General features: G+C 32.0%; 1 protein-coding gene across 2 annotated transcripts in view; it reads left to right on the top strand.

Moving 5' to 3' along the window:
- Positions 1–13054, top strand: part of LOC107448832 (gamma-aminobutyric acid type B receptor subunit 2) — a 274252-nt gene that overhangs the window by 127638 nt on the left and 133560 nt on the right. For both annotated transcript variants that reach the window (XM_043051303.2, XM_016064184.3), the window contains exon 2: positions 3066–3203. In XM_043051303.2, coding sequence (XP_042907237.2) covers positions 3066–3203 — 138 coding nt within the window. The remainder of the gene's footprint in view (positions 1–3065; positions 3204–13054) is intronic.

Genomic DNA, 13054 nt, shown 5'->3' on the forward strand with positions numbered 1-13054 from the left:
ATAGATGTTAAATGTTGTTTTCTGTTTATATATAAGCCTACCTTTGAATAGAAAACATTCATGGAATGCGAATTCGAAGAAATGTATTGATGAAATTTAGAAATGAATCGTGTGATTTTACAATTGATTCGCTCAATAAAAAAAGAATTTTATTTGTTTTTGTTTAATATTATGGTTGTCTAATTGCACTAGTCCCATAACTAAATATATTTTCACTACTTTAAAATTATAAATTATATTTATCTTAACTATACAATTTAGTTAAAAGAAGTTAAATAATCAATAGAAATTCAATAATATATTGCACTAGTAATATATATATATGTGGGGACGGCATGAGTGGTCGTCTTAAATAAAAGACACGTTCTTAAACAAAAACATATATATTGAAGATTAAATTTACATAGGGACGGACGATTAACAATTAACGATTAAATAACAAAAAAATAATAATAAGTAAGGAACGTCTTTAAAAGTTTTGTATAATCATGACTCCTCTTTGGAGTGCATCTCATCACGTCTTTTTCGGTTCGTTGTCAAACACGCTCTCCGGGAAATCCCCACTGCTTCCTCATCATGCACAGGGATCAGCTTTCAGCTTATATTGACTGGCGGGACTTCTAGCTTACGGCTCTGAGAACTGATATCAGGTTACAGCACAGGAACTGGCACCATAGAGAACATAACTTCCGTAAAAATGAAATGCCGATCTGATCCTCGATAGACGGCCAAATTATCGACTTGAATAGTACTTTAATGAAGTACTGAGGAATAAAACATAAAATTATTGCTCATACATTGTTCAGAAACCAATTGAACTATATATGCCATTTTTAAAAATTCCTATTTAAAAGCAGCAATCAACTATTAAGTACCTAATCAAGATATCAAAAAAGTCTCCAATTTGAATCAATAAAAAAAGAAGCATTGTCCAGACTGAAAAGATTTACTAATAAAACAGAAAATACATAAGTGAAGGATTAAACGTAAAAAGAAAATTGATCGCCAATCGTTTGTCTACATGCTGTGTTATGCATCCAATTTTTATTAAGTAGCATTTTATTCTAAAATATTTCATATTCTTACTGTTGCTTCTTTCATCCTCATGCATTATACGTTCAATTTCTCTTGTTTTTTTTTCATTTTATTACGTTAAAATTACTTAACGTTACAACGTATTTGGAAAAGATTTTTCAATCTATTTTCTTTATGGATTTTCTTGATTAAATGTTTCTCATTTAAAACTTTTCAGGTTGGTGAAATATTATTAAGTGGTTTAAAGATCTTAATTCTGTTAAAATTTGTTTCTAAATTGTTACGCATACTTTTCGGTGCTACATTAAGGCAAGAGAAATATTTTTTCGAAATTTAATATTATCTTAATTTAAATGCACTATTGACGGCAAAAACTTAATTCCCCTTTCAGATTTCTTTACACCAGATCTGAAATTACGTTTTATGCAATGAAGTGTTGTAAATGTGGTTTCACACAGCAGATTTTAATTCATATTGGAATTAATGCACCCAATTTAAATAAGGATTGTTCTTTCGAAATAAAATTTCTGTGCATCCCGTTAAATAAAATTCATTTTATGAGAAAAGCGTTAAGTTTAGCCTTTTCAAAAATGATTTCTTACAATGATTATTGTTGACGAAATATATGGATAGAGGAAATCATAGTTAAACCATGAAAATAAATATTTTGCGGAAAATATCTAATCTATGTTTGGCTATGTTGTCGCGAAAATACAGTCCTATCATTCATTGGCAAGCATTGCATAAAAATGCTTTAATTGCTTCAATATACACGGGGAAAAAAATTCTGGTAAAATTACTATACGGTAAAGGCATTTCTAGTTAAAAAGGCCCATAATTTTGATAGTAAAGCCGAAATATATGGTATTTAAACCATTCGTTGGGTAACGGTTTTACTGGAAGTTCTGATTTTCTAAATTATTATTTTTATTTTAACGGCAGGTACTGAACTTGTTCCGCAGCAGACTGGTCGTTAAGACACGGTTCTCGGTAGATCACCGAAGTCGAGCATCAGTGGCTGCTGTCAATGTGCGGGAGGGTGACCACTTGGCCTGTGTAGGGACCGAGAGTATGCGGTAGTGATCCTCGGTAAACTGTTCCACCGTAAAGGGCTCGATTTTGCACGCAGGTAGTCGGGCTACCGAAGAAGGGGTGCCATCCCCTCTGCAGAGTACCAAAACTGTGGTGTCATATCTTCGGATCAGCGTTAGGGATGTATCCCAGACTGTCGCCAATAGCCCATTGTGCAGCTCTAGTGTGACGTTCATGAACTGCAACAACAACAACAACAAGGTACTGAACTTATCATTCTTCGCCATTTAAGTTGCTGGAGGTGTTGCTAGTTTTGCGTTGCCTGGCGAGCAACATTACCCACGCCACAGTGCTACAGATAATCGTTCATAGGTTGGGCCACATTCCCACATCACGCACAACAACAGAGGACAACATAGAGAGAGCTTTGCCCTGAGCGGAATTCCAATCCGCAGCCATTGGCTTCGCACTCAGGCACCCTAACCTCTAGGCCATCTGGCCGGCTTAAAATTATATTCCTTGTTACCACATATTTACTAAAATTACAAAACAGAATAGTACATTTAATCGAACAAGTAGTTTTCATGCCATGCTATAAGATTTAGTAATAAAATTATCAAATTTCAACGCCTATTAAAGCATTATCATATTCATTATCATAGCGCATCGATAAAAATTAGAGCTTTCTGATGTTTCCCTAGAGTTAGAAACACGGTAAATTCTACCATATTCTTTTGACTACATTTCGTTCATTTAGACCATATTTTTTCTCGCAGTGCGCAATAATTACTGTTGCTATTTATTTGAAAAACATGTTTAAGAACTTTATTTTGAAGTTTATAAGCACTGTTATAATTAGTTATATAGCACAAAAATAATTGTTGACGTGTATTTCAAAAACAAGTTTAGGAATCTCAAGTTTCTACGTGATGTGTTCTTGAACGTATTGTTTATTGTCATTTTTCAGAATTAATGTGTTACTTTTTCGTTAATTGCAGTGTGATGCAGCGGTGGGAATGAAAGCCTTTTTTGACATGCTTCATCAGAAACCTCATAAAGTAATCCTTTTCGGTGCCGCCTGTACCGCTGTCACAGATCCCATAGCCAAGTCCTCACAGTTCTTCCAATTAGTACAGGTAAGGAGAATTTTTCTTTTATAGACATCTCAATCAATGCATTTAATCTATCTGGACTGAATGTATGTGATGTTTTTTTTTAACACATCTGGTTTAATCCTGTGGTATTCTATACCATATGTGAGTATTTGTTTAATAAAATGAAAATATTTTCCCTTGGAAAATTAAAATACGTGAGTTAAGTTACTTGCAATCAATGTCATTAATTTAAATGTTCTACTTCAATATGTCATATTTTCGTTAAAATATTAATTTTTAATTAAGAAAAGATGTTGTGATTTAATTACTACCTCTTTAATGCAATTTGTGTAAAAAATTATAACAGCTAACTAAATTATTTTTTAATATGTACCTCCATAATATTGGATTAAAATACCTCAACCCAATATTAAGGAAGTACATAATGGAAACTAAAGAAATATATAATAATAATTTACGTGGTTGATTTTGAATCTCAACTAAATTTTAAACGAATATTTTCTTTATCTTTTAATATAGAAAATTGTTGAAGCACTGCTGCGCTAACTGAAAAAAAAATTCGGAAAAGTAAATTTTAAGGAAATCTTTGTCTAAGATGTGTTGCTTAAAAGTACGAATAACTGATTAAGAGTTAAAAAAAATAACATTCTAATTCTAATTTTGCATAAAAAATATATATAAAAAAGCCGTATGACGTAAAATAAAAATTTATATGGGTGACGTTAACCTTATGTCACTTGTTAACAGTTTAAATCTTCTCCTCCCGTTAACAAATAACTTTTAAAATTGCTGTAAAAATTTATGCACGCAACAAAAGAGAAATCATTGCTACATTTTTTTAATAAAACAGAGCAATAAAATATCCTAAAATTCAAAAGAGAAATAAAGGTAAATAAATTCAAGTTATGTTACTAAAAAGTATAATTAAGTAAGAAACGATAAAATAATTAACATTAATTTAAATCACTACCTTTTATACATGCAAGCATAAAAATTATTTTTGCATATAAAACAGAAAAAAAAGACAACGCATAAGTTAATTTTTCATAAATATGTCACAAATCACTGGACAAATGTAAATAATTTTTTTTTTATTTTTCAGAAATAATTTTTTGTTTCACTTTAAGTATTAAAATTGAGTAAGAACTATATTTTAAACATCATAATTCTTTACATAATTTGCGGGTAGCAGGGCGGATAAATAAATAATTCCACTGTGAATTGAAAGAAAGCATGTTTACAATTACATCTGAAAGGGGAAATTATACTTTTTGAAAGAGAAACCGCCAATTAAGTTCCTAACTTCAAACTTTTAGAAATCCTCGAATGAACTGTAACATTTACGCAAAGGGGCTTATTTGGGAAAGATTATGGCTAAGTCCTTAACTTTAAACTCCGACACATGATTTGATTTTGTGTAGCTCAAATAATGACATCAAATATAAAAATATCTTTGTGCAAAGTTTAACAAGATCTGTTCAAAGAAGGATTGTGAGGAGTTGGTGGATAACAAGATTCAAACAGATGATAAACTCTGGTGAGGATACAAAGCTGAAATAGTCATTGATCCTTTGAGGGGAAATAGTTTTAAGACTGCTCAATCCGATTACTGCAGATATCTTTTCATTTCTTGTCCGTATTATTTCAAGTAGAGAATATTTCATTGCAAAAGCTCAACTCATCTTTTATATTTCAGTTTAATATTGGAATTCCCCAGATGAATGAAAGGTTGTAGGTCAATATAACGCTATGTATATGCAAAAAAAACTATTTTTCTATTCTTTCTGCATAAAATTTTTCCTATATTATTAAATATATTATTTAGACTTATAAATAGTTGTATAATAAACGTTTCCTTAAAAAATTATAAAGTGTGCTATTTAATATGACTTTACAATATTTAATTTCATATTTTATAAATGCAATTGAGCATCCGAAACAATTTTGAATTTACGACTACCAACGATCAACTTCGTAGCTCTGTAATTTTGAGTCAAATCCAGAAGACAAGGTAACTATCTTAAATCAAGTATTAAAAGAAATTTGTCGTCGTGAAAAACTTTTTGATGAAACTAAGCCCTACTTGCGTTACACGGAGAGGAAAACTATGAAAACCTTCCTTGATTAGCCTGATGAAAAAGGGACTTTAATCAGTGATCGGTCTAACACCGAAGATATTCCATGTCAGCACTACGATCGGGGTGAGCCGGGTGCGGAATTCGTATCGATCAGCCATCGCTGGGATTCGAATCCGGGGTATTCATTGGGAGGCGAGTGCTCTATCCTCTGAGCCACCACTGCTCTCATTATCACTACAGTTAAAAAATATAAGAATTTAAACGCTTAATTCAATTCGTAAAATTTTATTTTGTTTTAGGCTACACACTACTGCACCAAAAAGCACCTGAATTACGTTTCAGAATTGTTATTTATTTTGCCTTAATACGATATAAAAACGTTTTATAAAACTTGTCAACATTTTGTCAACTAAAATGAAACTATTACAAGATTGCATTTCAGAAACATATCTCAAATTTCATCACATTTTACGTTCCTTTACTTAGATTGCACTTCATAATGATGTTTCGTGCTTTATGGAACAGTACACTAAACATAATTCAAAATCATTGAGAGGGAGGATTTTACTTTTTTTGCAGCATATACACTCATGGACAAAAAAATTAACACACCAAGAAGGAGTCGTCAAAATGAAATAAACTTTTACATACGTAATGACTAACTTGATATAAGTAAATGATTAAAAAATAAAGATTATCGTTTTTCTTTGATTTTCTAATCATTTACATATATCAAAGTAGTCTTTACGTATGTAAAATTTCGTTTCATTTCGACGACTCCTTCTTGGTGTGTTAATTTTTTTGTCTATGAGTGTATTTAAATGAAGCTTATCTAATAATCTTTTATATTCAGTTAAACTTAAAAACTTGTAGTGTTTGTAGACTTATTTTGTCACCCAATAGTAAACCATTTCGTTTAAATCAATTTAAAGCAACAAGAAGGGGAAATACAATAACGTAAACTGCATGCATGTAAGTTAATGTTGTAATATGTTGTAATTGAGAAAATAGTTCGTACAATGCCTTCCTAGAGCATGCTAGAGAATGTAAAAGCAAATAATAATAATAAATAAATAAAATAGCGTTGATCAAAAATTTTATAGAAATTCTATCCAATAATAGGAAAAAAGGTAGAAGTTGGGGGAAAAAACGAATAGAGAAAAAACATGTGCTGCCCTATTCGTCTTAAAAGAGATACCGCATTCCACTTTGCAATCATTATAAAAGCGAAGCAATAATCGGAGAAAATGGAAATATTGTGAGTGCTGAAATAGTTTTGAAAAACACAAGACGGGGGAACGGAAAGCATTGGCTCACTTTCCCGTCAAGATCTGACATGTTTGAACTTGTCTGACATGTTGACAATCTTAACAAGATGTGTTTCCTTAATATATATACTATATGCGTGTCAGAAAACTCCAATTCTCTCCTAATGTTGCCTTTGATTCCCATGTTTCAATAAGTGTTCTCTACCATTTATATCAAAAATCAATAGCAGCAGATTGATAGTATTTCGCTCATTTTATTTAAAGCGGAAATCAAGTTAATAATTGTCAATTAAGAGAGCGTTTAAAATTATAATCTTTGTTTACATATGTAACAAAGAAGTCTAATTTTTAAATTCTTCAATAAATAAATACTAACTCATTTTTCTATCAATAGCTATATGATAAATATGCTATCTGATCCATATGAGATATTTATGTGTTTCAGTTTTTATATCTAATTCTTTTGAACACAGCTATGGGATAGCTGAAATATAAATCGAAAAATAGTATACCTTTTTATATCTGAGCATTTTTCAGTAGTGATAGTCAGGAGTAATTTTCAATCTTTTGATTATTTAAACTATTTACATCTCAACATCCGCTAATAATACTAATCAATAGCATGGGATAGCTGCGATATTATAATACTAAAACTTGCAAAAGTATTTACAGCTAAACATTCGTCAATGATACCGGTCAAGGGAATTGAATAGCTACATTTTTATCAAAACCCAAATTAATTAAACAATTTACATCTAAACATTCAATAATGATATCAGTGCATGGTATGTGTAATGCCATAATAAACATTACATAGTTCCTAGCTTTTAAAAATTTCCTTAATTTCATAAATTTAATTTTTTAATCATTCTTAATCTTATATTAATTAAATTAAACCAATTATTTAATTTTTTTGCATTTTATAAAAAGTTTATGCATATATTTTATCATCAATGTATCGGCTTAACAATCAATCTAACGGCTGACGTTTTATTTCAATACAAATGTAAAACTCATTAATTCTCTGCCTCGACTAAATTGAAACAAAATCTATTTATTTTTCTTTATTCATTATTTTCTACCACAAAAATTTTGAGATGGCTGCAATATCAAGTTAGTAAACATATTTATATCTAAACACCCGTTATGATGAGACGGCTGTGATGTTATAGGTTAATTAACTAGTAAAGCTATTTTACTTATAAACATTCTCTAATGATACAGATCAATGGATAAGAAAAGCTGAAATATTGTAGAAACTCATAAACTAGAAGAACTATTTACACCTAAGCATTCATCATTAATTTCGGTGAATGATATTTAATGACTGCAATATAAGACATCTTAAGGAGCCGGGATTGCCTGGTTGACAGGGCACTCGATTCACATTCGCGAGAATGGGAGTTCGAATCTAACTGGCCGAAAACTTCCGTGCAGTAAATGGTGACTCGCACATGTTAAATTTGTTTGGTTACAAAGTCCTCCCTGTTCCCATAACAAATTATACTTCTGGGGAGTACTGAACTCGAGGTTGATCGTTCTCTGGTTCAGGTCGAAATTACGATTTGTGGATGAATGAATGGATGTGGAAATGGGTCTGCTCTAAAAAATGGGTGCGATAAAAGTTGAATTCTTGTCCATAGATGGAGCCACTAAAAATCAGAACAATTGCACATTTTCTGCCTTAATGACCGACGACGACAACAACAACAAGGGATCTTAAAAACCAGCAAAACTACTAAATTTTTCTCATTTATATATGGTTCTGGTCATATTCATTTAAATAATAAACAGATACAATGTACCACTTGTTTTTATTTAAATCTCAACTACTCATATCTCATCTGCTTATATTAACTCAAAATAATATTTATGATCTACATTTTTTTTTATCCCCAATGAGTTTAAACTACAAATAAAATGAAATAGGGGATTAAATATAAAGATGACTATATTTATGCTTATTGTAAAAATAAAAAAAATAACAATTACAATCAATTGGCGTAAAATATATTATTCTATTCCAACCAAAGAATTCGAAAACTTTGTTAGACGCAGTCACTGATCTTTGCAAAATCCATCTGACGCTTTAACATATTGAAGTATGTCCTCTGTAAGTTTGACTATTTCGTTAAAATATCATACTTACCATCAACTTGTCTCAGAAAGTTCTTCGAAACATTCTTCCGTGAAACCTAAATGTTCACTTCTCTTTGACAAGTTAAGTTAAGGGTCTTTATTCTGATGTTCTTCAACCTTATAATTTATCCGATCGACCATCGATAAGCTGGACGCTGACCAACACATCTCTTTAAAGCATCGATCCGGTTTTGATGTTTGGTATTTTTCCCATCGTTTGCTCGAATTTATTTTATGCTTTTATTATCTTTACTCTCTTAACGAAAAATTGAAGTTTCTGCTCTGTTACTTGTGGTTAAAAGGATTTAGTTTTCGGGATTATCGTCTGGCACATTCAAGGGATTAGAGTCTTCAATAAAAGTGAACGATAACACGTTTGATATCATTTTTAGGGAAGTAAGATTAATATTTTTATTGAAATAAAAGTTTTTGTATGAGAGTAAGACAGTTGCTGACTTCGTTTTTTTCCTTGGTTTGCTAACAAAACTTACATTTTGAAGATATTAAAATATTTCTTATGAAATGCGTATTTTTATGAATAAAAACTTTAAAGCTGTGACATAATTCTTTTTAAAAACTCTCTTCTGTTTTTCCCCCCTCATTCATTCGTGCAGAATGAAAAAATAAATGTCAAAATAATTGCAAAAAAAAAATCTTTTATATTACCTTATGTAATATAACAGATTAGAAAGTTGTTACTGAAATTAAAAGGCATTCAAATATTATACATTTATTTTACTATCGTTTTCTCTATAAATTTAGAAAAATAATAAAATTATAATTATAATAATAATAATAAAAATAATAATGAAACCAAAACATACTCCGGGAATCGCACACGCAAAGCTGTTTATAAATACTGATTTTAAGTTGAATAAAATATTTACTTACTAAAACACGCCGTTTTGAATACAAAAATAATGATCTTATGATCTTTGGCGTATCTTTGGATTCCCAATTTATGAACGGGATCCAACCGTTAGTCATTTAGCGGTCCATCTTGAAAACGGTCAGGGCGTATATTTCACGAACGAGACAGCGATTGACCGAGCTATAAATCCACCAAAAACTACACTCACAGAATTTTTTTGAATTGTGTAATCGGTGCGGATGCTCTTGGTGCCTTTGCACGGACATTACTCTACTCTGAAGTACCACACTCTTTCACATGGGCTGAAACAAAAAAAATGGACACCCCGCAAGCAAGGCACACCGGTTGATGCATGTCCCGGTTTATTCAAATCAAACGCCTTATGGAGAGTATTTACAGTCAATCCAAGAAAGACCGAGTGCTTTTATTTTCGACTGTTGTTGGTTAATGTCACCGGCTCATTGTCATTTCAAGCTATACGTAACGTCGATGGACATCAGCATCCAACGTATAAAGATGCATGCCTTGCACTCGACTTGCTGGAAGACGACAACCAGTGGGAATGTATGTTTGCTGAAGCAGCATTGAAGTGTACTGCAAAGCAAATTCGTCTACTATTTGCTATAGTATTAACTACATGTTTCCCGGTCCGAATAGAAACGTTATGGGATAATCACAAAGATTCGATGACTGATATACTGTATCAACATCGCACACGTTGCAATGATCTAACGATAGCATTCAGCGATGCTATGTACAATGAAGAACTGATTGCTATTGAGGATCTTTGCATTATTATTATAAACTTGCTTCTCAGTCATTTCGGTACGCTTTCGCCAAATCTAGGTGCATCTGATTTATTAAACACTGACATGAATTGTGAACTTCAATACAATACAATAGAAATGACAGCGATTGTTACTCGCAATGTTCCACTAATGAATGAGAAACAAAGGAACATTTATGACCGCATAATGCTCGCAGTTTCGGCAGGACAAGGTGGATTTTTTTGGATCCACCAGATGGAACTGGCAAAACATTTATTATTTCGCTAATTCTCGCTAAAATAGGATCAAATAATGACATCGCGTTGGCCGTTGCATCATCTGGCATTGCGACAACTTTATTGGATGGAGGCAGAACAGNACTCTATAGAAACGCGTTTTAAAAGCGCGAACATAAACAAAGCAAACACGGGGTTTCAGATAGCTTTGTGATCTTTGAGCTAGTAAAAAATTATTGACTGTGCAGTATAAGTTGAAGCAGAACAGTTTACTGTTTTATTTGTAACAATGGCTTATGCTGAAGTCATGCGAGAAAATCATTTTCCGAACATTTCTGCCTAACGGAATAATAAAAATTTGTAAACGAATTTTAGTATCAGCTGCTAAATTAATACCTTCGGGTTTTCAAGAGTTAAAATAATAATTATAATAGTTTTCAATAGCACAAAGTTCTTAGAGATTTGACTGGGCGTTGTTTGACAAGGTCGGGTATGAACATAATTTTAGTAAAAAATGTACTAGGTAAAAATGTATTTAGTAAAAAAATGTATTGAGACAAAAATGTATTATTAGTGACTTCAAAAAGAAAATTGAAAAATGTAATAACAAAATCCAACATTTTTTATTTAAAATGTAATAAATAAATGCATAAAACTCGAAAATGAATGAAAATAACTTGCTAATTAATATTTTTATTCATTTTGCAAAAAAAATTGCATTTCGAAAGTGATGTCACTGAGTCTGCTGCGAGAATTTCTCAGAACGTGCTTAGCCACGCTGAATAAGCGTCCCACGGGAGGTCAAGGTATTTAAACACGAAGTTAGCTGTGAATGCATATATATTGCACATTAATTTTTTATATTAAAAAAACATAAGCATTTTTTTAAATTAAATTTTTTTTCTTCCTTTTTTTCTTTTTAGAAAGCTTACCGAGCTTCAGAAAAAAGTAACGATTTCATTCGACATTTCCGTTACAAATACTTGTACTTTTCCCCTAAAAAAGTACAAGTAAAAGTACCAAATTTAAAAATCAACGAAGTACAAGTAAAAGTACGTACTTTTTACTTGTTCCGGCGGTACAAGTAACGAAAGTAAAAGTACTGCCATATATGAACATTTATGACAGCATAATGCTCGCAGTTTTTGGATGCACCAGATGGAACTGGCAAAACATTTATTATTTCGCTAATTCTCGCTAAAATAGGATCAAATAATGACATCGCGTTGGCCGTTGCATCATCTGGCATTGCGACAACTTTATTGGATGAAGGCAGAACAGCTCATTCAGTATTTAAGCTGCCACTAAATATTCAAAACAACCCAGACGCAATGTGCAACAGAAAAAGCAATCGTCTATGGCCACAGTGTTGAAACACTGTAAAATTATCATCCGGGATGATTGCACTATGGCACACAAACATTCGCTTGAGGTATTGAGCAGGACTTTGAAAGATGTAAAAAAATGACAAATTATTTTGCGGCACTCAGTTACTTCTTTCAGGTGATTTCAGACAAACACTTCCAGTCATTTCGCGTTCAACGTACGCTGATGAGATCAATGCTTGCTTGAAATGATCTCCACTAGGGCGTAATGTTGAAAAAGTTCAACTGAAAGTAAATATGCACGTCTAAATGCTTCAAGATACATCTGCTGAAACATTCTCAAAACAATTGTTCGATATCGGTGATGGAAAAGTTACTAAGGATGAGACTGGATGCATAAAATTACCGGATGATTTCTGCACAATCATTGATTCACCAGATGCTCTCATTAACCTAATATTTCCCGATGTACACACACAATACATTCATCATCAGTGGCTGGTAGAAAGGTGATTTTAGCAAAAAATGTGTACGTCAACGAATTGAATCTGAAGATACAACAGTTATTGCCAGGTAAGTTGGTGACATATAAATCCGTAGCTTCCACCGCTAAGCCAATCCTGTGCGGCTTATAATAACAGAACTACATCATTGTTATCATTGTTGTATTCAGCTTGAATGATTCAGTCGTAAACCATATACGTTCTCAAAAGGTTTATTCAAAGGTAGGCTGGTGGTTATAACAGTTCACATCCACACTCCACAAGGGAGGGAGTGTGAACAAAACTTCGGATGGTTCCGTCAGATCTTACAGGGAACACATTATTCAGCAAGAGACATGTGAAAACCATCACTCCCGCATTAAATACTAATAGAAAATGAGTAAAAAGCTCAGTCTTGTAACCTTACGCATTTAGGAAAATCATTTAATGCTTCGTAATATGGAAGTGAAAGAGGGGCCAGATTCTAAAAATAACTCCTCCTTTGAAATATATCCCTAATTATAATTCGATGGTATGTTTTCATCCTTGAAGTCCCAAAATAGAATTTCTACACCTATTCACCTATTCTTTACCAAAGACATTTTATGAAAACGAAAGAGTTTTAATGTTGTTATTAATACAAAAGTATGTTTAATTTTTGTATTACATATATATATTGATTGATTGTGCCCTCTGAAATTGAACC

The sequence above is a fragment of the Parasteatoda tepidariorum genome, chromosome 2 (genome assembly GCF_043381705.1).
Source record: "Parasteatoda tepidariorum isolate YZ-2023 chromosome 2, CAS_Ptep_4.0, whole genome shotgun sequence".
Lineage (NCBI taxonomy): Eukaryota > Metazoa > Arthropoda > Arachnida > Araneae > Theridiidae > Parasteatoda > Parasteatoda tepidariorum.